The 25,842-nt window shown below is 28.4% G+C and overlaps 4 protein-coding genes and 1 long non-coding RNA gene across 5 annotated transcripts; all 5 read left to right on the top strand.

The window, feature by feature from the left end:
* Window positions 1–862: 862 nt before the first annotated feature.
* On the top strand, window positions 863–1,535 carry LOC129913200 (uncharacterized; the record flags this gene model as incomplete). Its single annotated transcript, XM_055991756.1, has 1 exon — window positions 863–1,535. A coding segment is annotated over one exon (246 nt), but the record flags the coding sequence as incomplete, so codon positions are not given.
* Window positions 1,419–3,086, top strand: LOC129913199 (uncharacterized; the record flags this gene model as incomplete). Its single annotated transcript, XM_055991755.1, has 2 exons — window positions 1,419–1,661; window positions 1,724–3,086. Coding segments are annotated over 2 exons (489 nt in total), but the record flags the coding sequence as incomplete, so codon positions are not given.
* Window positions 3,087–3,120: 34 nt separating this feature from the next.
* LOC129915355 (uncharacterized) lies at window positions 3,121–10,283 on the top strand. Its single transcript, XM_055994853.1, has 5 exons — window positions 3,121–3,819; window positions 3,879–3,927; window positions 6,031–6,312; window positions 9,010–9,548; window positions 9,928–10,283. The coding sequence occupies exons 1-4, from the start codon at window positions 3,643–3,645 to the stop codon at window positions 9,333–9,335; spliced, it is 834 nt and encodes a 277-aa protein (XP_055850828.1). The 5' UTR covers window positions 3,121–3,642; the 3' UTR covers window positions 9,336–9,548; window positions 9,928–10,283.
* Window positions 10,284–20,119: 9,836 nt separating this feature from the next.
* LOC129915354 (uncharacterized) lies at window positions 20,120–22,130 on the top strand. Its single transcript, XR_008772282.1, has 2 exons — window positions 20,120–21,693; window positions 21,823–22,130. It is a non-coding gene; the product is annotated as an uncharacterized LOC129915354 (long non-coding RNA).
* A 4-nt stretch (window positions 22,131–22,134) lies between these two features.
* Window positions 22,135–22,639, top strand: LOC129915353 (uncharacterized). Its single transcript, XM_055994852.1, has 2 exons — window positions 22,135–22,203; window positions 22,309–22,639. Exons 1-2 carry the CDS (start codon window positions 22,185–22,187, stop codon window positions 22,617–22,619), a joined length of 330 nt encoding a protein of 109 aa, XP_055850827.1. The 5' UTR covers window positions 22,135–22,184; the 3' UTR covers window positions 22,620–22,639.
* The last annotated feature ends 3,203 nt before the right edge of the window (window positions 22,640–25,842 follow it).

Genomic DNA, 25,842 nt, shown 5'->3' with positions numbered 1-25,842 from the left:
TTTGGAATCAGCATTAAAAAATACCTTGAAATCATGTATCATATGTGTATATAATACCATAACCTATTTTTGCTAATTTTGAAAATTTCCATTTCGCGATTTGACCTTGAAATCGCGACAAGCGGACATGAGATTTTTCTAGACTTTTGAGGTATGTTATAGAATGGCAAAAGGAAGATATTGAGCAAAAAAAATTTCTACTAACATTCACTCCGAGGTTAAACCCTTATTTGACTGGATTAATAAATGTATATTATGCATAGCGATATCAAAAAAATACTAAACAAATAAAAATACCTTAAATCTTAATAAAAAATAAATATTTTACTTATTTTTTATTTCTTTTGCTCTTCACTTTTGGGAAAAGAAGGATATATGATAAGATTTAGTACAAACAAAACCGTTAAACATACCCAAAACCCATTTCAGTCTTAACACTTTTTGTTTTTTATTCAGGTTCATTGTCACCAACGCAATTCTCATTCGTAATCGGATCCCGAGGAAATCGACATCTCAAAGTTGGCGATTATTTATTCACCCGAAATAAATCAGTAGGCCAAAGGACTTATTGGTCATGTGCCCGATCTTTCGGTCCCCACAAGTGTAAAGCGCGAGTTGTAACAATTGACGAAGAGACACGATATGATGTTATTGTTACATGTGATTCCCATAATCATTAGCGATATTAAAAAAATATACGAAATAAATAAAAACACCTTAAATCTTAATACAAAAATTTTAAAAATATTTTACTTATTTTCTCCTTTTTCTCTTTATTTTTGAGAAAAGAAGGATAATGATGTTATGATTTAATGAAAAAATAAAAACCCATTAAACATACCCATTTCTGTTTTAACACTTTTTTATTTTTCATTTAGGTACATCATCATCAACGTATTTCTCCTTCGTTACCGGATTCCGAGGAAGTCGAAAACTCAAAGTTGGCGAGTATAGTTTCACCCGAAATAAATCATCAGGGCCAAAGACTTATTGGTCATGTGCCCGAGCTGGCATACACAAGTGTAAAGCGCGAGTTGTAACAATTGACGAAGAGACACGACATGATGTTATTATTAAATGCGGTTTCCATAATCATGCTCCTTTTTAAGAAGAAAACAAAAAAGAATATATTTTTTTTTAACATAAATGACGATTTTAAGTTAAACATTTCTTGTTTTCTATAAATAAATTGTGTAAATATAAATAAAACTAATAATACATAATATATTTTCATAGTTAGCTGAAATTGTATCAAAAAGCTAAAAATATGAATTTTTTTAATTTAATTTGCATTTATAGAAATAAAACAAACAAAAAAAAAAAAGAAAATTAAATTATGTGAAATATAATAAAATATTGTTTATTTTTTTATTTAATTTTTAAATAATACAACTCTATTTGACGATGACGATGAATAAAGACAGAACTTATTCACCAACTTTAATGCTAACGATTATTTCTCTCTCTTTTTTCTTGGTTGTGCCCTCCCCAAAACAGTAGCAACATTTGACCCAGAAGTTATTGATGGTTTTATAATCAAAGAAAACCAAGTTTCCTTTACCCTTGGCCAACGAGGTTGTACATTATTGGTTTCGAATGGATATCAATATGTGAGAAATCGCCGAAGTGGCTATAAGATCTATTGGATATGTGCTAAGAAGGTAAGTCTTCTTTATATTATGTCGAATTTAACTTCTAATTTATTTTTATTTTCATTTTTCAGGGAAGTTTAAAATGTAACGCACGAGTTGTAACGAATATTATTGATGGAGTTCAAAAAATTGTCTTACAATCATTAAATCATAGTCATCCAGTAAATGTTATACGAAAGAAACGTTCAGGTGCAGTGGCAAAAAATAAAAGTGTCCTACCGGCAGAATTTAGCAGAAAGCCTCGACCTGCTAGAAAATATAGACATCCATCGGAGAATAAATTATTTGGAGATTATGATTTTGAGTTTATTGGTTAAAAAGTTATTATTAGTTTACTTTTTTTTATATATATGTATTAGATGTAGAGCATAAAAATGTATTTAGTAGAACAAATCAAAATATTCGAATAACGATGTTAACGGTTTTTGAAATAAATATTTATGTTAACCTACATAAAAATGATGGTGCTCGTAGTGTTTTTTAAAGTTCGTCATAAATTTTCAACATTCATTTTATTATATTTTTTAATTAAGTACCTATGCAGTAAATAATCTCACAATCTTTATTCTATTTGGTTAAGGAACAAAATAAAAGTATATTAAGTTAAGTTTTGATTTAAAACTTTTAAAGATTAATTAAATTAGCACATAAAATCAATGGAAAATAGCAGTAAATGATTTAATTGCTGCTTTTTGTTCATCATTATGGTCTACTAAATTTAATCCCGAATTCAATCCGGAGTTGGATTTCAACTTTACTCATTCAAAACTAAGGTTGTGTTTATGTTTGATAGCAACGGAGTAATTTTCATACTCAGCCGCAATCGATTTCAATAGATTTTTGAACTCTTAGGGACAAAGGCCTTAAGGCCAATTTTAACTGTGAGGCAAATGTGTTTTTTTTTTTAACTGGAACTTATTCTATTGCAATTATTTTTATTCTATTATCATTTTTAAGATTGGTTAAATGAACCTAAACTCAAATTAGGCATTAGGGCATATATTTAAAAAAACAGGCAATCCCTTATCCTTAATTTATTTAATTCTATCAAATGTTATAGTTGGTTGAAAATATGGTTTCTAACAATTATACAGAGTTACCGAATACTTGTTCTTTATTTACTTAAAAATGCTACATGACATTTTCGTGATTTGCATGTATGTTTTAGGTTTTTAGTAAATAAAAAGTGATACCCTAAAAAACATTTTTTAGCTTTGTTTTACATTTAAACACGGTAATTATATTTGTAGATCTAAATTCTTAAGTTTTGTTTAGTGTACTTCATACTTATTGGGCAAAAATACGAAAGTATGCAAGTTTTTGTAAAAAAAAGGCAGCCACATACAAGTTCCCTTTTTAAAAGCGGCAACCTTTATTTTCATTAAATCTAAGACTTTATTCTTAAGGAATAATATTACTTGACTTCTTTTATCAAATTACCTGTCAAATGACTCTATTAAAATTGAGGAGTTATATTAATGTCTGATTCACAATATTGCGAGACGAGAGCGTTGCGATAGTGAAATTGATATCCAGTTTTCGATGTTTGGCCAAATAATTTCCTTTTTTTCAAACACATTCTTCTATTTCCTGTCAAAAACAAACAATCACCCAAAAAAATCGTAACTTAACCAAATGGCTTACGATTTAAATGACCAATATTGTAAATCAGGCATAAGTTAGTCGTATTGAACTTCTGAACGGAGGTTTTTATTTTGGATAAGGAACTTAGAACAATTTTTCTTTTACGAAATTTACATTGACTTATAAAGAGTGTTATTTTGAAGCCAATTGTGTAGCAATATAAACTTTTTTTTCAATCATTCAAACTTTTTCATCGGCCGATACTTAAACGTTCTAGTGTGGGCGCTTTCATACATTTTCATACTGACTAAGAGACCGACTAAAATGTCGGCCGATCGAAAGTTTGTAGTGTAGATGAGGTAAAAGTGTTTTTTTTTTTAATTTTCAGAAACATGCTTAAACCAAAATGTCTGTAAATGTTTTCTTTTATCCTAACAACAAAAAACTTTTAATATCCTTTATTTTAGAAATTGCTGTTTTTACTAAAGGTCAACGTGGTAGCATATTACTTGATTATGACAATTATAAATATGTAAAGAATCGTCGATCAACACATCGAACTTATTGGATATGTTCAAAAAAGGTGAAGTTATAATATGGAAATCTTGAAATATTAAATAATGATTGTTGAATCTATTTCAGGATACTCTACAATGCAAAGCACGTGTTGTAACGGGCAAAGATGAAAAGGGTATAGAAAAAATATTACACAAATCATTTGTACATAATCATGAACGTATTCTGGATTATTATAAACTTGTAAAAACAGAACAAATATAAACATTGTACATACTCATACAAATTACTTGAGTGGGTGAGTGTAATGGTGGCTGTAGAAGAGATTTATATCTCCCATAAATAAAAAAAAAAAATCATTAAATTTTGTAACATAATAAACAGTAAGGTTCACAATTTATATAAGATAGTAAATAAATTAATTTTAATATTTATAACAAAAATAACGTACCTAATTTAAATTAAGTTTTACTATATTGCATCAAATTTTGTTTGACTTTCGAAATTGGTTTAAGTACCCAGCGCAGACTCTTCCTTATAGGTACACATTGGGGCGTATTTATATTCAAAATTGTTGTTTAACTTAACCTGGCGGTTATCCAATGTAATACAAGTTCGATAAACTCCAAATTTTTTTTTTTTAATCATTGGTTGTCTTTAAAGTTGTTTTACGGACGATAATTTTGTTAAATAACAGGTTGTGTGCTGTAGATAAAATAATATGATTTAAAAATTATATGTTAAAAAAAAAGTATTGGTAAGTCTTAGGATTCGGACCTTGGACTTGTGGTGGAAATGGCAAATCGTTCAACGGTTTAACACCCTAAACTGCCAACTCCTAATACGTATAGCTGATTTAATATGACTTGGTGTTTAATATGAAATTGCAATCAGACTGCTTACAGACTCAGTGGAACGTCGTGCAAGCAGCTGTCGGTCGCTGATTTATAAAACAGAAAGTTCTCCAATTTCATACGAATCCTGTTTCGATGTGTGCTTCGGACAGGTTCGTATGAAATCGGACAAATTTCGGCTCCAATGGTTACCTCGCTAAAAATTTTATTGAAAATTGGAGGACACATTTATTTTCTTTTTTTATATACATATAAAAATACTAAAATTTTTTTCTAAATAAAAATTAGTATGCCATTCTGAATAAATTATTGACCAACAAATTATCAAAAAACTTCATTCATCCGTTTTGAAAACAATTGATTTTTCAAAAACAAAAAATTTCAAAAATTTCAAAAATAAGTCTCAATAAATCTAAATTTGAAAATTTTCTTAAAAATCAAAAATTGAAGCTTTTTCTTAGTTATTAAATAAGGATTACTAAAACGCTTTCGCACAAAAATGTTTATTGAAATCGGTTTAGACGTTGACGAGGATGTCAGAAATCAAGAAAGTGGTTTCCTTTCCAAATCAACCAAATACCTCCACTGCCCAGTTTGATCGCCTAAATGGCTTGAGCTGTACCTTGCATTCTCCATCATCGTAATTTCTCCCTCATTATTACCTCATTATTAATCGATTTTTTAAGGATTCCTAAACTTGCCTTTATAAAAGCATTGGCTATTCCATGTTTCTCGTCCACTCCATAGGACGAGGTGTCCAAATAGAAGAGGGACAGCGGCAACACACAACCTGTATTTGTTATGACTTTATCAAGTAGAGTTATCGTCCCTTTGCAGAGAACGAATTTTTTTTTTCTTAAAAGCTTAAAAGCCAATCTGAATTTAAAGATGTTTTTGTACCTATTTTATTTATGTTCCATAGTTTTTAATTGTTTATACTAGAAAAAGAACGGTCACAAATGGTGTTGGCCTCCGTGTTAAATTTTTAATGACTGGATTGAGAAAACCAACTATACTCTGAGGAAAATTAAATGATTATAAAAAACGAAACGTTTTTTTTTTCAAAGTGATCTGTTTATTCATTCGTATTTTGAAGGCTGATCCAATCCAATTATTATTAACTGATCGAGTTTAAAAAATGGGATAACATTTTCTTAGTGTTTATTTAATTTCTAGCTGTAATGTATGTAAGTAAATTTAAAGGAAAATTTTCTTGTAATTGTATAGCGCCAAAGTTAATTGGATTAACGTGATAGAAACGATTTCAAAATTATAAAATAAAAAATGAAAAAACAATAAAAAAAAAAACGTGTTTATTTACTTTTCGTCTATCATAAAATTTTTCTTAACATTTTTTTTTTTTAAATTTTGAATTAAAAATCCAATTATTTTTTATATTTATTTGTTTTATATTTCTTTTCTAGATCATTGCATATCATTGAACTTGGCACAAGCCTTCCACATACCATCAGAAAGCTTTATACGCTGTGTTCCAACAAGTAATTCAATGCACCGAACCAAAAGCGGATTATCCAATAGGAAGCCAAAATTTCTCGATGCCCGTACTTTTGATAATTGGGGACAAATCAAATATACAACATCACCACGTGGCAATAAATTATTGTGCTATGAAGGACATCGTTTTATTAAAAATAATATTTATGGAACAAATATTTATTGGAAATGTACAAAATGGCATAATAATTGTAAGGCTAGAGCAATAACTAGTACAGAAGTACCAACCAAATGTGTTCTTAAAGGAGTACATAATCATGAAATTATTAAACATGAAATATTAAATAAATAATATTGACAAAAAAAAAAAATAAATAAATAAAATATAAGAATATTCTCATTTGTAGATAATCAAAAAATCAATAGACAAAATAATTTATGTAACACCTTTCATGGAATCCGAATGTTATTTACTAATTATGATTAAGTTTGTTATTTTTTTTTTTTTTTTGTCAGATATCTTAAAAAACATGTACAACAGTGATTGATATTAAATTAGAAAATAGTTGTTAGTTTCTTTTTCTTTGTTATAAAAGGTTTTAGTCTAGGGTATTTAAATTTTTAATATCTTAACTTAGCAGTTTAATATCAATTTAACTGATTTTAGGTTAACTCACTGCAGTTATTTTGAATTCGTTTTAGTTCATGTCTTACATCGTTTCAGCACTAAGCCGTCTTTGTTTTTTTTTTTTCTTACTAAAACAACTTTAACTAAATTATTTAAATGGAAATACTAAAAGTATGCTTCTTATAGCTTTAATTGTGCTTAGTATCTTCCAAGACTACTTAAGTCCAGCACTGAGAAACTTAAATGTATGAAACAAGCATTACAAAAATTGATGTACATTAACATCCTCAAAAATCTTAATAAATAAGTTTACCTTAACAATCAATATATAACAAAAAAATTTACCCATCTGTTAAGGTTGTCAATTTGATCAATGCAATATTTAACGATACATCAATATCAATTGTGATATACTGATCGTTATTGCATTTTTTAACCCTTCAAGAAGATGAAGATGAACGCAATTTTGTTCGACTTAAAATGTCAAAAACATATTTCCTTATAATGGTTGATTAACGAATTAGCTAGATTCGAATATATATGTAGATACGATTAATTTCAAATTTTATAATAAAGATGAGTGCGAATATACTTTACCAATCCTAAACTTAAGCATTGAAAGGCTGCTTCATCATCCCTTAACTTAACTTATGTATTGAAATTGGCTCTTAGACATACCGTAGTGCAGGTAAACTTGGTTCGAGTTGATTCTTTAGGTCTCAATTTGGTAGTTCGACTAAACCAGATATCCGTTTTTTAGCTCCATGTTCCAATGGCTACGATCCACTTAAGGGTTGCAGTGTGCTTAATTTAAAACTTTACATGCAAAAACTGCATTTCGCCAAAAAAAAAAACAATTCAAAGCTGAAAAATAGCATTTACAGTAAAATTTAACACACATTGAAGTCTTTCATATTATGTTGTACTCATACATGGGTCACTAATGGCGTAATTCATAGTAGTTAGTCAAGTTGAGAACGTTTGTTCCAGCTTTTGGTCACTTCATCGACTCGTAACGTAAAGCAAACCAACAAAAAATTCTTTGGATAAAAGCGTGAGTTCCGTCAAAAACTAGGTATATTACAACAACAAACTAGTAATACGATTTGTAGTAAAAACATTTCTGAAAGTTTTATGTGTTGGAAAAAATTCATAAATTTAAGCGAAATTGAGTGTATTTTATATTCCAATTTTATATGATTTATGCTTTTCGAAATATTAAATTAAATATTTTATTTTTGTTGCAGTGAAAATGTATCCATTTTTTGTTAAGGCTTTTGCGTTAAGGAAAAATTTACCCACTATAACCATTATTGTAAAACTGTAAAACGGAAATAAAAAGCTGCGCCCTAAGTCCTGGTGCAAATTGAAGCATTTGTTCATGATTCCTGTTGAACCAAATGGCGTCAAAAATTTGGTTATGAACACCTAATTTTGAACCTAATTTTTCCAATACTCAGATCGCCATTTTGAATCATTTTAAATTTTTGGTTGAAGTCATAAACGCATCTCTGTTTTTACATCACAACTTTTTGTATGGAAAGAAAACACTACCTTATCTACAAACGATTATGTTTGTACCAATTTCTTTGATGCAAAGCATCACTGCGTTAATGAGGGCTGATTTCATAAACGCCTCAAAAATTTGCATCAGAAATATTTCTGGTGTAAACATGATGCCTTTTAGGTAAGGTAGTGTTTTCTTTTCATACAAAAAGTTGTGATGCCAGAGCAGTGATGGGCTTATGAATTCAGCCTTTCTTACAAGTAGTACAAAATTTTTATTACCAACGTCAAAGATATCTGACAACAACTCAATACAAAGCTGCTGATTTCCTAAAAAAAAAGTGTAGCTTAAAATTATAAACATATCTGGTGCAAAGAACTGATCCTTTCCAGGTTAAATACCACTACCTTGCCGACGCATGGTAAACACAGTACAGTGGTGCACAGAAGTACTACAATTAGAAAAAAAAAGTCTTTTAATAATCAAAATGAACATGTCCTGATCTCTAATCACTTCGGATTCCACGATAGGTGTAATTTTAATTTTTAATAATAAGTAATTTTTTTTTAAATAAAGTGCCGTAATCAAACCATTAGTAATTAATATGAAATATCTGTACCTACCGAAACAAGAATAATTAAAAGCAAAAAAATTAAACCTTGACAAAAGTAAAAAAAAAAAAACAATTTGTTGTTTTATTATTATTAATTTTTTTATATATAAAATTAAAATTATTAAAAAATATGTAAATAACTCATGAAATCAATTTCCATTAATTTTTGTTTTTATTTAATCATATTTTATTTTTTACAGGCTTTCGCATTGATTTTATCGATTCAAAAAAGAACGGAGGCAAACTACTTGTCATCAATGGATTTCGATTTTTCCGCAATAAAAAACGTGGCTCTCGCCAATATTGGAAATGTAGTAATTATTACAAAGAAAAATGTCCAGCTATAGCAATTTATGATGAAACTACATTAAATTTGCGTTTATGCCATCAACACCGACACACAACTAGCAATGATATCGAAATCAAACCATTAATATCGTCCAGCAACAATGACATCGAAATGAAACCGATAATCTCGCCGAAAGAAGAATTAGCGACGTTACTTAATGTCGATAATAGAATATAATTTATATTTATTATTTAATTTTTTGTTAAAAAAATTGTTGTTTTTCTTTATACAAAAAAAAAAGAAAAAAAATTTTGTTAAGCTACAAAAATTGAAGAAAACCCAAAAAAACAAACACAAAAAAAATACTAAAAGAGTGAATTATTATTTTTTTAAAGAAAGAAAATAGACTAAAAAATGGTTAAAGAGAAAAGAACTGGAAAATACATTTATGTAAATATGAAGAAGAAATTAGTTTTTATTTTTATTATGACTCGTATTGCGAAAGGTCAATTATCAATTGATAATTGATAAATACTTAAAATTTCTGTTTTAAAACCTAGCTTATGGTAACCCTCATCAACTTTTTAATAGAATTTTTCAATCACATTTTAATTAACAAAATTTTGTAAATTAAGTAATACAATATCGAAATTTAATTTTTATCAATTGTCAATTGATAATTGTAAATCGCAATTTGAATGTTATATTTAATATATAAAAGATAAATTGATAATAAATGGATGTTTTTGTTGTTATTGTAGTATATTCGAATAAATTACAAAAAACTTTTTTTTTTACAAACAAAAATTCTCTCTTATTATATTTTTAGGTCGAGGACAGTACACTGGGACTGATCCGAAAATAAACTTTTCACTATCAAAACGCGGTGGTCAACTCCTATTCCTTGATGGATTGAAGTACTTTCGCAATAACGAGAATAGAACTAACTTATTTTGGCGTTGTCATTGGTATTATCGCCGCATACGATGTCCCGTATTAATTTGTATGAATAAATTCGATCCGAATGATTTTCGTCAGATACATCGACATTGTCATATAAAAACTGAAAAACGACAAACAACTTCTACATCGTCGACAAATAATAAAACTCAAAAGAAATAAAAATAAAAAGTCTTCTTTATTTTTTTAAAAATAAAAAAAAAAATATTAAATAAAAAAAACCTATACAATACATTTATATATATTTTACATAAAAATAGTTACTTAATGTTCGTTCGTCTTAACAAAAAGAAAAAAAAAATTAAAATGAGATGCAATAAAAATTATAAACAACGATTCATTAACAAAAAAAAAAAAACTTGTACTTTCAAAAATTTAGTTTTTGTATTTTTTAGTTAAAAACATTCTTCAGTACTTTCTAACACTAAAATCTCGATGACTCATTTAAATAACCTTAACCTTTTTCATTTTTGATTTTTTTTTTGTTCACAGTTGTCCTGGCCAATGATATTGTACCAAATCCAAATGATATGCTTGTCTATTTTACCCAATCGTTACGTGGTCGTCCAGCAATAATGGCCAACGGGGTACGATTCCTTATGATGAGTGAGAATAAGAAGAAAATTTTATGGCGATGTAGTTCAATGGCAACGAAAAAAATCAAATGTCCAGCTCGAATAACAATGCTTAAGGAACAACCACCGAAATTTATAGTTAATAAAGCTGAACATATACATGCTGAGTTGAAAAGAAATAAATATGGTCTCAATAAAACAATACATATGACTCCAATTAAAGCTGAATTGGATAGTAGCAGTGGTGCACCGATATCTTATGGAATAATTGATCAGCAACATTAGCAGAAGCAGAAGCAGCAACATGATATAACCTGGAGTTATATTTGTTTATAAAGTAGAAGACTAACAACAAGAAAAACAAAATAATAAAATTAACTATTTTTGCTCTTTTTTCATATTTTTTTATATAAATGTGTACATAAATATAAATATAAATATTAAAGTAGAAATGAAAATAGAATCTGACATAAAAAAATGAAAGAAAAATGGTAATATTTAAACAAAATGATCTTTTCATTGATGATTTGGACATGTGGCGGTTTCTATAAGATAAATTAATATTTATTTAAATCTATCTTTTAGTTTATAATTTTTGTAAACATTTAGTTCATGAAACATTTTTATACTATATACAATTCCGTATTTAATCCTCATAATGAAAATTTAAATGACATTTTTCCTGCTACATATTTTGTTATATTTTTTATTATTATTTAAGACAAAGTTTTTATATTTTTTATTTTATTTAAAACATAACAAAGAATTTGAAACCTATCATTTTTTTACTTTATTAATAACAGATACTTTGGATTAAAGCACGTCATCTGCGTAAATCAACAATTTTATAACTTAAACGTAATAGTCAACAATGCCAAGGATTTCTTTCCTTTTAAATGTTCGTGCATAGGAAAAAAGTTCCACATACGCCATAGTGACGCCTTAGGTTTAATCTTATAATAAATTGATTTAAAATGTTCTGTCGTTAACCAACCCAATTTAGGTTTATTGACTTTTTAAAAGGTTTAGTTGCTCACTTAACATAAATGGGTTTTAATTTTTATTTACAATATCCTATTATAAGGTATTATAAAGTTCTGGAGGCCCAAAACGTTGAACAGTCCATTGAACCAAATATCGTATTAAGTCGATTGTAACAAGCTGCCTGTTAGCATTCCTGCATAAGCATAGCGATTTGAACATACAACTACATATTTTTTTGTTAGCAAGATATTAGGCACCTCGAATTTTTAGAATTATTGAGCTTTTAACGAGTATGTTAAAAATAAATTTTATTTGCCGTTGTGTTTACTCGTATTTTAATTTTCAAAGTACTGTTAGTTTGTTTTGGATAAATCTATGCCCGGTTGTCCTTATTGGGCAGATGAGATTTTCACCAAGTACAGAATTTACCTAACTTCAATTGCTGTGTTTTTTTGGCATTGCTATCCTATAATTTTAATTAAAATAAAGAAAATAAAAACAACATTTCTTCTTGAAAAATTTTCTTGTGCCAAATATACATCTGCATAAGGAAGGGTTTGAGAAAAATCCGTTTGAAGCTGGATTTTGATACGTTATATCGTGGAACCTAATGCACTAGTTTATTTTATGGTTGGGAATTATTATTATTTTGCGCGTAAAACTGTTTGGAAAAAAAAAACTTTGGCATTGCAAACTAGCTGCTTCCAGTTGACTCATCGCTTAATTGGTTAGACATCTTTGTTTCCTTTTGTAGATTCAAACTTTATACAATAGTATTTGAGAGTAAAAATGTTGTGAGACTAACCGGGGTTGAATAGGCTTGTGATTTGAAACGTATAAGGGGACACATTTAGTTACTTGTAAATTGGTCAAACATGAAGATTTCGTAGGTAAAAATTTTTGTTTGCTAAGACCAAGGTGATCTTGCTTTGACTGGTTTCTGGGGAGATTTTTTATATTTAAATAGAAGGATGTCCTGTTAAATATTTAGTTTAAGTTTATTATTTGTTTCACAAACTATGTGAAGTAAAATATTGTCGATCAAATTTTGCCAGTAATTCATACATTTTACTTCGAAAAAACCACGAAGCTCACGAACTCCTAAGTCCTAATTCATAAGTTGTATTAAAAACGAAACAGAGTTGTATTTATTTGTGCAACTTATTTAGCAAACAAAAACTTCAAACGAGAGAAAGTAAAACAAGTTCAGCTTAGACATAAAATGTTTCATCGAACTTAATGTTTACTTATACAGTTAACTCTATTGAACTACAAGAAGTTAAACAAAAAATGCATCAAGTTCAAACTCAAAATCCATAAACAAAACAATTTTTTTTTTAACTTTTATATTTATTATAATTTATCTTTTATTTTATAGGTGCTGATGAGGATATGAATGATGACGCAGAAACTTTGTTGCATTATGTCCAAAGTCAAAAGGGCAAAACTCAATTATATCACAATGGCTATTACTTCGTTAAGGAGAAGCTCATACGAAATAAAATCTACTGGAGATGCACACAGTATACAACATTACACAAATGTCATGCACGAGTGCATACGTGTAATGATAAAGTCGTCCATAAAAGTCCGCACAATCATTCTGTACAAGGATTGTCAAGAAGTTCAATTGGCAAAGCGCCGTTTTTTAAAATTGAATAATTTATATAAATATTATATAAATAAATAAATAGTACTAATTTAATTTACAAGAAAATTACAAATTTTAAACTTCGTGTTTTTTTTTATAAATTTTGAATGAAATACAAAATTGGAAAGGAAATTCTATCATCTGCGCAGCCGAGATGAAAATTCCTCGTGAGACATAGAACTTATATGAATAAGAAGCGGCATTTAAAAAAAATCTTAAAACTATTTTTAACTTTTTTTTTAAAACCTTAAGTCCCGACTAACAAATTAATTTTTTTTTTTTTGTTTGTTTACCTTGGATCATGTTTTCATTTCAGATTCATGCTATCTAGACGGATATCCCGATATGTGTGTGTTTGGTTATACGAAAAAGAAAAATCGAAAACTTTTGATTGGAAAATATGAATTTGTGATTGATCGAATGCTAAAGCATACGACAAATTGGCGTTGTACACAATATAAAAGTGCCAAGTGTAAAGCTCGTGCTACTAGTCGTTTGGTTGATGGAGTTGAGAAATATTGCTTACGATATGCTTTCCATACACATTAAGAAATCTATATGGACACTTAAATATTAGGAAATCAGCAAACAGCCCGTGCTAAATGATGTGATGGAAAACTATACTACAAATTGTCAATTATTCAAAGGTAATTATTGTTGTTCTTTTGAGTTTGGTCTTATATTTATATTGAAGAAGATCTGTCGTTAAATAAATAAGTTTATTAATTTTAATTAAATTAAATAAGTTTATTAATTTCAATGGACTTCAAACATTATTATGGCCTAGACCTCTTTTTTACTCTTTTCTTTCAATAAACTTTTTTCCAACTAGTATTTAGTACTCTTTGCATTTACATAACCTGTTCCCTGAATTCTAAAGAAAGAAAGGCATCAGAAAGGTATTCGGCAGCGAAACGGGTACTTGTATGATAAAAATTCCAAACTGGAACGTCAACGTTCAGGTGTGAACTTTGTTTTCATACAAATACCGCATACCTTTTTGGTTTGTTCAAGTCTTTAAGGCTTTAAATTCCCTTCCCCTTCCAGTTTTTTTCCATATTTTTATTTCGATTCGTATAGATCAGAGGAATAGAAAGATACCATGAGCAAATAATATTCACTTCAAAGTTTTGAATATTTCTGTGGTCTCAAGCCATAACCACCTAACTCGAGTTAAGAAAACGAAAAATAAACAATTTTATATGACTAGCATAATTTATTTGATACAAAAAAACTATGGCAAAACAACTAAAGTCGAGTTAAGAAAATTAATAAATGGCAAGCTTTTTAATAAGGCTATCTTTAAAAAATCCTATCTCGACCTAGGCGTTTATGGCAAGATTGATTAATGGATTGTTTGATACGAGTATTTGGGAAAGCATTCTAAAGCAAATGCATGTTTACGTGGGTCAAGATACACCAAAGTAAGCGTTTTCTTAATTCATCGAAAAATGATACCCACATTGCAGATGAAGAGTTAGTGTACAACAATTTTTTTCTTAAAATAAATCCAAGAACCATCCCTTAAATTGTCCTAATCTCATTAGATTAGATTTAAGTATTTTTACGAATCCTAAACATGCCCTACAGTACTTATATCGCGAAGAAAAATTGCCAAATTTCGAATTGTTGTGTCTTTGCAACCAAATTTTTTTCCACACTAAAGAGTCTTCCTTTAAAAGCAGGATTTGTTAATAAAGTTCTTGGCGGTATAAATACCGCACATTCAGCTTGTGCAACAATATATTTTAGTACTAGACACTTCTTATAAGAAAAATACAATTCAGAGTAAATTTGCGAATGAGTATGGGTTAAATCAGGGACAGTTTCTCAGTAATGAGCTATTGTGTGATATTGTATGTATTTCATTTGAAATAGATTTTGCTCACAATTCTCTAAAACAAACTCCTGTATTTAGTCCCGGGGCTAACTCAGCAAGTTATGGGTTAAATTTTGGATCAAAAAATTATTGAGAAACTGGGCATTAATAGCAAAGCCTTTATGAAGGTGGAGAAGGTTTAGGTCCATTTTCTTCACTCGGAGTTGAACATAACTTGAGAATTTTTTAATATAAAAATTCTCAAGTTTTGTTCAACTCCGAGTGAAGAAAATGGACCTTAATATTCCTTATATGTTTAATAAAAAACAGACTGTCACTACAGTTGGCAACATAATCGTCTTCCTGTGTCAGATTTGAATAAATGAGTTGACTTCAACTTAGTATCGACGTAGTGTACTATAAAAAGTCGAAAAAAAATGGGTATATGTATGTTTCCCTAAAGGGTTAAGAACCAGGTCGATTTTGTTTATCCTTATTTCTGTTTTTACCAATTTACCATTATTTATACTAGAGGTAACTAAATTTTCTTTAAATTATACCTTACTTTTCACGCACGAAATTTTACCAATTTTTTTTAGTAATGCACTGTATCTTAAGAATTTAGTTTTGATTATTAATTTTTTTAAAATCAATTTAGAAAACCAAATTTCCATTTTCAGATTCAAGTCTCCTTTGGAAATGCTGCAACCTAATCAAAATTGTGGCTGTTAATTAATGAAAAATTATCAATATTATTTTAAGAAAAAAAGAATATTTAAATGTATTTTTGTTGTCATTTTTGTATTTTATAGTTGAAAATCGAATAAATTTTTCAAATGACTTTGTAAATGTATAACAAAAAAAAAAAAGAAAATGTTAATTAAGAAAAAGAATATATATTTTATTATAAAACACATAAATAATTTTGTATGGGCTTTTATTAAAAATAATTATTTGTTTTTGTTTAAGAAACGAAATTTTATTATTAACATAATGTACATACTTTTTTTCTTTTATTTTTATTACATTTACTTGTAGATAATGGCTTCATACAATCAATGTCAACAATTCTTCCCAAATTAAATTTTATTTCCGGTCAAAGAGGTCAACCAAAATTAATCTACGAAGGACATTCGTATATAAAAAATAAAAAATATGGCAATAAAGTTTACTGGAGTTGTGCACATGTTAAATTAAAAAAATGTCGTGCTCGGATTATAACAGCAATGGATGATCCAGAAGATATCCGATTATCGTCTGTTTTTCATAATCATTTACCAGAATTTCAACATTTAAAATTCGATTAAATAAGTTAACTATTGTTTTTTAAATGTAAAAATTCGTGATGTGATTTTGTTTTTTTTTTTTTTTTGTTTTCTTTTTATTATTCATTTAGATTTATTTTTTTTAATTAAAAATTAGACATTATGAATTTCGTTTTTAAATAAACATACCTTTTGTACAAAAAGACCTGTGAATCTTACTACGTAAGTTAATAACAGCGATATTAGCAAGTTAAAGGATCTTTTTAAATTAAGTTATAGGTTCGGGTTATTAGGCCAATGCGGGTAATTAGGTCAATCAGTGGCGTACGTTGAGTCGCCGGGGCCCCGGGCCAAGACTAAATTTTAGGGCCCCTTTGATATTTGGGGGCCCCTTAGAAATAAAAAAAAGTGCGTATACGCCATACATTTTTTTGTATGGCTTATTTATTTTTAGGTTTATTTTAATGTTTTAATATGTTCGTAATGCACTTTGCTATACTTACTAGTACTAGGGGCCCCCAAAATTAAATATTTAGGGACCCCTAAAACAAAATTTTTTTAGCTTGGAATTGATAGTTCTTGGGGCCTCTTTTCTGAAGTAATATTTACACATTTGATTTTCCATCATCAAACATAGTTTATTTCTTTTGGGGCCACTGAAAAATTATTTTTGGGGTCTAAAAATTAAGTGCTCAGAGGCCCCTAAAATATAATATAATTTTTTTGTGATTCAAATACATTTTAATTTACTTCGTAACTCAATTTATGCTAACAGTTTGCTTCTCTGCATTATCTCCAGTGGGGGCCCTGAGGTCGTTCGGGGGCCCCGGGGCACCGCCCCGCTTGCCCCAAGGGAGTGTACGCCCCCGAGGTCAATTCAATTTATAATGATCGGAGTAGATCGAGTAATTCAGGCTTAGCAATCTACATAACTGACGCTTAGAAAATGTTATGACTTACTTTATATTTTGTTACAAAATGATTCGGCGGTTAATAAGGCCTACAAAATGAGAAATTTAAAAAACTTCAACTAACAAAGTCAGAAAAGGTACTAAATAGAACTTGGTTAGTTGGTAGTGTCATGGTTTTGAGGCTAATTGAGAGGGGTTAATTGAAGATAATGAGACAATATTATCAATGCGGCAAATTTGAAAAGTCTTGGGTTGTCAGATGATGATACACAGATAGTTTTGAAGCTGTTAAGCAATGATATTATTTTCTACAGTTTAGACTTTAAACAATCATTATTTAATATTGCTAACCTAATCAAACTGATCTCAATTCTCAAAATATACTGAGAATATTAGTATTTCAAAGTTTAAGACCTTATAACCCTACTAAGTTAGAGTCAACATGCACTTATGCTTAACGACAAATTGTCCATCCAATAATTGATCTTCAATTTTCATTAGCAATTAAATTTATTTATAAGAGTAAATATTTTTTTGCTAGGCCTTATTACCCGCACCTAACTTATTTATTAAATCACTGTTCCAATTTTTCCCTTTGGTTAAGTAACCAATGGCAATGTTTCTACTGCTACTTCAATTTTTCCCTATGTTCAACCAACAGTTAGAAGCAGTTGTATAATCGGTTTTTTCTTCTGTCGGGTTAAATGTTGAACAAGGTCTTACTCGCTTCCTGTTTGCACGAAAATTTAACCACTAATCAATATTTTTAAAAGCATGCAATGAACGTCATACCTGCATGAAAATGTTGAAAAAGAAAACGACAATTGGGACAGTATATGAAAGTCGGGCCAATGAGTATCGATTTTTAGAGTAGATCTGTGAACTTAAAGTGTAAGTTCTCATAACATGCAATTACTATGTAAATCCTTTTGTAATTCTATATTTCTATTTGTTTGACAAAAAAATTATGAAGTATGTACTTCAAAGAAATTAAAAGTACTCTTTAGTATTTAAAGTACTTAAAACGAATTAAGAATAAAACAAAAAAATACTATTTTTAAGTAGCAGGGTAATTATTTCTATATTTTTAAGAACTTTTATATAAATAAATGAATAAAAGTTTCAATACTTTGGTACTGAATTTGAAACAATACATTTTATATGAAATTCGTTAATTAAATAAAAACTATAAAGTATATGTTCTTGAAAATGCAAATACCATTACTGTTACTGAAACTAAAACTTGAACTCATTAGTCACACAAAAATTCTTAAAAATGTAAAAATAATTACGCTGGTACCTTAAAATAGTATCTATTAAATTCCATTCAAATCCTTAAAGTACTTGTAATTTGTTCAAAGTACTTTAGAGTACTTTTGATTCCTTTGAAGCACTTTATAATTCTTTTTGTCAAACAAAAGCAAATATAGAATTGCCAGAGAAATTACAAAGAAATTAATGAGAAATTCAAAAAGTTCTTTTTTAGCATAAAATTAATAATTTCTACATTTTAAAATACTTTTGTAAGAACTATAAGTTCAATTATACCGTATCGGTACTAATACTTACAATTTTAAGACAAAATGTTCAGAAGAAAAGAAAAGAAAGTTTATTTGCAACTTAAATATTAAAGGTTCGTATCAGGAATATTAAATAAAATTATTTTTAAGTAGTTAAATTGTCGATTTATTTTTATTTGCTAATTTTTTAACTGAGTATTATGATTTAACTTTAATTAGTTTCATTTGCTTCAAGTCTTAAATTAAGATTTAATAATAATATTTACATATTTAAAATCTTACAGATCTTGGTTATGGTATACAACTTATTCGTGGAAATAAAGGAAAACCAAATCTTGTTGTTGATGGATTTTCATACTATCGTCGAAGAAGCAAAAATTGTTCAACTTATTGGCTATGCTCAAAGAAAGGAAGACCTAATTATTGTGAGGCAAAAACTATAACATGTATTAAGAATGGAATATTAAGTATTAAACAAAAAGATTGCACACACAATCATCCACCAGATAAGAAATTATTTAAAAGACTCAGTGTTCGAAATGATTTATTTTCGAATAAGTTTATAGAAAAATTGGAAGAAGAATAAAAAAGTTATTATGTAATGGTATTTTAAATTCTGATGTTTAAGTGCATTGTATAAATAAGTTTTTCATACAATGCCATATCTGTTACAAAAGTGTCACGCCCGTTACATTCTTAAATAAAGATTCTTATAAATTTCCTACAAATATATTTGTGTACATATTATTTTGACCTCTTCCCGCCAAATGATCGTAAGCGACTGTAAGTATGATAAATAACTGTGTCACACCCGTAACAATGAAAATGCCCATAGGTAGTCCTTTTTGTAATTTGAAATAGTGCAGTGTAACTTGCATTTAAAAAGCTTACAGGTATTTTGTTGAATTGTTTGTATTAATTTCAATGACTTCATTAAACTAATAAAAAAATACAAATTATGTAGTTAATAATTTATTTAATAACATACATATACATATCTTACAGATCTCGGTAATGGCATAATACTGATTCCTGGAAAAAGAGGAATGTCACTTGTTTTTGATGGCTTTTCGTACATGATCAACTGGACTAAAGAAAATACAAAATATTGGAAATGCTCAAAGCGTTATTCAATCAATCCTTGTTTGGCAAGAGCTATAACTAAGAATAACAATGGTGTGTACGATATTAAATTGAAAGGCAAGCACAATCATCTACGAGATAAAAAATGTATCATAAAAAATACACCTAAGGACAAAATGACTACTGTTTATTATTACAAATAATAATAAATTCTTTGTAATATTTTAATTGGGAATCAAAGGAATAAAAATTATAAAAATATAGAAGAATTTTTTTTAAATGGAGAGCCAGCGTACCTACACTATCATTTTCTGTTTTTCAGTTTTTGTAAGAGATAAAACAACTAATAGTTTTTTTTCGTGATAAAATCTTACAGATGATGATTTTTTGGGAAACGGATGTCATGTAGAACTAATTTATGGCTTTACTGGAAAACCAACTCTTGTTATTGGTGGATATTCTTATTGTCGCAACAGAATAAGTGGATCAACAACATATTGGGTTTGCTCCAAAAATCCTAAGCCCAATTGTTGCAAGGTACGAATTATAACATCCAATGGAATAAATGATGCGAGGACAAGTAAAAAATGCAGGCACAATCATCCACCAGATCAACGATTATCTACCAAAGTAAGAGTTCGGAATGACTTACTTATGAAGTAGTACACACAAAATATAAATATATAAAAAAATAAGTATTTTTGTAAAAATATCTAAAAAAAAAAAATGGCCTCATAAGTCAACATATACCTATCTTAAATGAGAAAAAACTTTAACCCTCTTGGGGAGCCATCTAGCGTCAAAATAAAAATCTGAAAAAATTGGAGTATTTTTTTTTTTATTTTTTTGAAACAGTTTTTCCTTGACTTTCGAAAAAGCCTTAACGAACGTTCTAATGTACATGATGTACCTTCAATACATTTTGAGGTGTTGATACATTACATTTTATTCTTGAGACGGGCCCGCCGACTGATAAATTCTTGGCAAACTCTCAAAGGCTGAGAAATGTTGTTCAAAGCAATTCATTTTAATTTACTATTTAATATATTCGAACTTAACACGACAAATGGCTATTTGCACAGCTTTGCAGAACATGGAATGCAACTTGGCAAAACTTTGCAGCGCTAATGCAATAGAAAGTTTTCACTTTAAAATTAGCACCCTTTTCCAAATTCAATTCATACCTTTGCAAACCAAATTCATCCTTTTGCAATTCAGAGTTATTCTGGTAAACTAATATTCTGGATAGAAAAAGGATGAACTTTACGTAAAAGATGTACTTTAAAAAAAAAAAGTCACTCCTCGTCTGAGATTTTTGCTATCGAATTTTCTAACCAGTTCCGAAAGTTTTTTTTTTTTCTCTTTTTACAGATATCGATTTTTAGGCGAAGAGATTTCATTAAAATATGATTCGTGCATTTCAAAGATACTTGAATCTAATTATTGATGGATTTTCTTTCTTTTGTAACAAAAGTAAAGAATGTGAAGCTTTTTGGAGGTGGACCAGGTATATCTACTAAATAAAGAATAGAATCCATATTGTCTGATAAAGCCAGAACTATAATTGACGGATGCGTCGGATGAAACGGAGGGTAACAGCGCTCGCAACCGCACTCGACGGATGAAAACTTATCGAAAATACAAAGAAAACAACAACAATTGAAAATAGCTTCCGACTCCATCCGCCAATTATGGGTCTGGCTTAAATCCAGAAATATGTATCTACAAACACCGAGTAGTAAATAAAATAAAATAAAATATTTTTATTAAAGTGAACCTTAATTTGTTTAATTTAAACTATTGGAAATTTAAAAAAAGTAACTGCTGGTAGGTATTTACTTCATTAATTTAAAAATTTTGTATTTATTAATAGTAAATAAAAAAAAAAATTCAAATCAAATCAAAGAAATCATCTAATTGTCCTTTTTTATTTTTTTTTTTTATTAAATCTTACAGATCTCGATTTATGGGCAAAGCGATTTGATGTGAAACTTATTCGAGGCAATAAAGGAAAACCAAAATTAATTCTAGGCGAATTTTCATATTTTCGCAATAACACTAAAGGATGCAAAACATATTGGCTATGTTCAAAGAATCGTTACAATCGTTGTAAAGCGAGATTAATAACATCGAGTCAGACGGGTGAACTAATCATCAAAAATCAGAGCCACAATCATCTACCAGATTCAGAGTTCGAGAAGACATCTCATCCCGAAAGGAATGAAAGAAGTTTTATAAAAGTTGAAAAGTATTAAAATAAAGAACAGATTTTTGTTTGTGTTCAAAGTATATTTTGTTGTTTCTTTCATTTCAAAAAAATGTATTTATATGTAAAAGGTTCCAATGTCTTACTGCTTCATATAAACCAAAAAAAAAACTTAAAAATATTTCTCAAGAGTATAATATTTTCATTAAAACAATTTATTTTTTCCATTTTTATAGATTATGACGAGCAATTGGAAGAATTATATAAAAGTGGATATGCATCTGATGGTGGATTGCTAGTTCAATATGAGACAGGTCAGCGCGGTTCTAGAAAGATGATTTACAGTGGACATGGTTATATATGCGCTAAAATACAAAATAATCGCAAATATTGGGTTTGTGCAAAACAACGCAGTAAAAATTGCAAGGCCAGACTTGTGACGGATATAGGCGAAACGCAATTTAATGTTCGCAATATGGAACACACCCATCCTATTACTGAAAGATATTTGAATTCATTATATGCGAATATTGAAAATAAAAAATAATATTAATATTTACGAATAAATGAAAGTATAAGTTTGTTTTACGTCTATTCACTTTTCACAGAAAATATCATTTTCAAACAAATAAGGATATTGTACTACAAATTCTGTAAATTGGTACCTACTCGAGATAAAGATATGTTGTTCTTTTTAAATGACTCTAATAACCTACTAGTTGGTCAGTGGTGTGAACTGCTTTACCCTGATAAAGCTTGACCCTTCACGTCAGGATTGAAATAATAATAACAAAAAAAAGGACAAGAACAATTCCACTCTATTTTGAGTTTATTGCAGAAATACTTTTTTAAAATAATTTTGCACTACTACTTTACGTCAATTTTTTAGAAAATTGCCCCTTCTTCAAAAATGCTTAATAACAGAGCTCCGCAGAAATATAACAAAGACATAAATAAATTGCACGACTGTCGAAGGTCGCACGTACCTACTTGCTCTTATGGTAAAAGTTACTCTAATGTTAAAGCTTTTCATTGAACAAAATAAGGGAAAATTTAAAATTTGATATTTGCACGGAGTTTCATAAGTGGTGCAAAAAAAAAAATAAATAATTAAATACCGCTTTTAATTCAAAAAACTAAGTATGCCATTTTATTACTTGTATAAAAAGATATTTAAAAAAAAAATTTCGAAAAACGTTGGTGTCGTTTTTTAAAAAAATAATTTTTTATATACAAAATTTTTTAACATTTTTCAAAAAAGAAGTTGGTACGCCATTTTGAAGAAATAATTATTTTACACATAAAAACTAGATTTAAAAATTTTTCATTGATAAGTTTTCAAAAAATTGATTTTTCAAAAAAAAATTTGAAATATTTTTTAAAAATCCAAAAATGAGTTTTTTGAAAATTTTCTAAGGCCCATTTGCTGAAACGGAACTTAAATCTTTATGTGAAACATAAACCCTAAAGTTCTACATAATCGTTTGCACGAACTTTAACTCGTGTCATAAATACTTCTAAGTATAACATAACTTAGGGACAAGAAATAGTAGAACATAAGGGTTTTATGATCTACATAAGAAATTTTTATTGAGCAAAAAGCCATAACATCCCTTAAAAATGATGTTGTCTATAAAATTTACATCAGTAATTAATTAAAGAATGGTCAACTCACTTTTATACGTTCACCATGGTCGCATAAATGTTTACAGAAGTATTTGTCATTTTTTTTGTATATATTTGTCAATTTTCTGTCACTTAATTGTGACACACAAACACATTTGTAAAAAATTTCCATCACATGAATAATTAATTTATCAAATCAAACACACATTTTTTATCAGTTTCACTATATTTAATTAATTTTTGCAATAAAAAACCACAAAATAACAAAATTATTAAAAAATTTCAGCTTAATTGCTCAAAAAAAATAAAATTAACTGACGTTTGTATCGATTTGACATTCGAATTTGAAGTTCTCAGCGATTTCTCGCATGAAAGTAAAACATTGCTAGGTTAAACATAAATTTTTTTTAACAACTTAGAATAAACTAAGTAAAACACAAGGACTATGTTCGACCTAGCTATGAATCAAATTTATGATCCGTATGAGCAAATGGGCCTAAAATTTTATTATTACCTTTACTTAAACACTTTTGTATAAAAATTTTCATTTAAATCGGGTTAATGTTGTACGTGATATTCAGAAACGAAAAAAACCGTTCTATGACAGGTACCGTTAATAACTGTACAAAAAATATTTTTTTTATTTCAAAAGTTGGCTCTTATGTGTAGTACTACACACAAAAATTTTAATCAAAATCGTTAGAGCCGTTTTTGAAAAAAAAAACTTTTCTATTTCCGTTATATGGCAGGTACCGTTAGTTTTGGTCATAAAAAAAAAATTTCAATTTCCCCTCTAGGGAATCACCAAAAACTGCTAACTACCAAGTTTGAAGAAAATCACTTCACTCGTTTGGGCTGCAGCTCCACATAGAGACAGACACACAGACAGACAGACAGACAGAATTGGCGGACCCACTTTCCATCATCGTAATGTCATGTAAAATTGTTATCTCGAGTTCGATTTTTTTTACTAATCCTAAACTTGCACTATAGTACCTATGCATATCGCAAGTAAAAATGAGTTAAGACTTCTAAAGGCTTATATAATGTTCTTATTAAAGAAGGATTTAAGTTCATAAGAAGTGTGCAGTGCAATAGAAGGACTTAAGAAGCTTAACTAATTCTTAAAGTCTTCTTAAATCGGAATAAAATTATTCTTCCTAATTATTTATTTTCCTTTTAAATAGGTAGGTATCACACTTTCCTTGCTCTTAAAAAATTTTCTTAGATACGTTTTCAGTTTCTTAAGAATTTAAAAAAAAGTTTATCGTAAAGCTTACTTATTTTGTATTTATAGAGAAAATAGTTTTTTTTTATCCATAACTGTGCTTCCTTCATTTAATTTTGTCCTCTTTCGAGTTAATTTTTTTTTAACATTGTAATCAAAGTACTACAGATTTTAGAATTTATAAATACCTTTTAAAGAAGGATTAAAAACAAAGTATTGAAGTATTTAAGAATGCTCTAAGTAAAAGTGAACACACCAAATTAAGAACTTGAAAAAAATACCTAATAAAGTGCCTATGAAGAAATATTAAATAAACTACAAACCAATCTTAAACTGATTAAAGTATGAATAAAGAAGTGTCAGCCCGAAATTAAACTAGACATATTTTTTATATTTTTATCTTTAACTGCATTTTTACAATGAGGACTTTAGCTTGATCAGTTCCACAATATTTTAAGAAAAATTTAATCACAACAAAAACATTACTGTTAAAAAAAGAGCCAAGTTCTCCTATGTTGAAACTATGCTGGCACAAAAAGTACTGAAATGTAAAAGTGTACCAAGTTCTAAAGCTTGGCTTTAAATTTGTATAAATAAAATGCTTATTGTTTGCTTGGCAATTTTTCAATTAGCTTTAAAAATCGGTAATATTAAGAAAAATTGTCAAGAGAACAATCAACATTTTATTTATACAAATTTAAAGCCAAGCTTTAGAACTTGGTACACTTTTACATTTCAGTACTTTTTGTACCAGCATAATTTCAACATAGGAGAACTTGGCTCTTTTTTTAACAGTAATGTTTTTGTTGTGATTTCACTACTTTTTGCAAGGTATTGCTGTAGAACTTAAAATCTCTATAATTGATGAACAGTCAGAGAAAATGGGCGGTTTAGGGCTGCCATTTAAAATTTTATT

The sequence above is a fragment of the Episyrphus balteatus genome, chromosome 3 (assembly GCF_945859705.1).
Source record: "Episyrphus balteatus chromosome 3, idEpiBalt1.1, whole genome shotgun sequence".
Classification (NCBI taxonomy): Eukaryota; Metazoa; Arthropoda; class Insecta; order Diptera; family Syrphidae; genus Episyrphus; species Episyrphus balteatus.
This window is presented reverse-complemented; position numbering and strand designations above follow the sequence as displayed.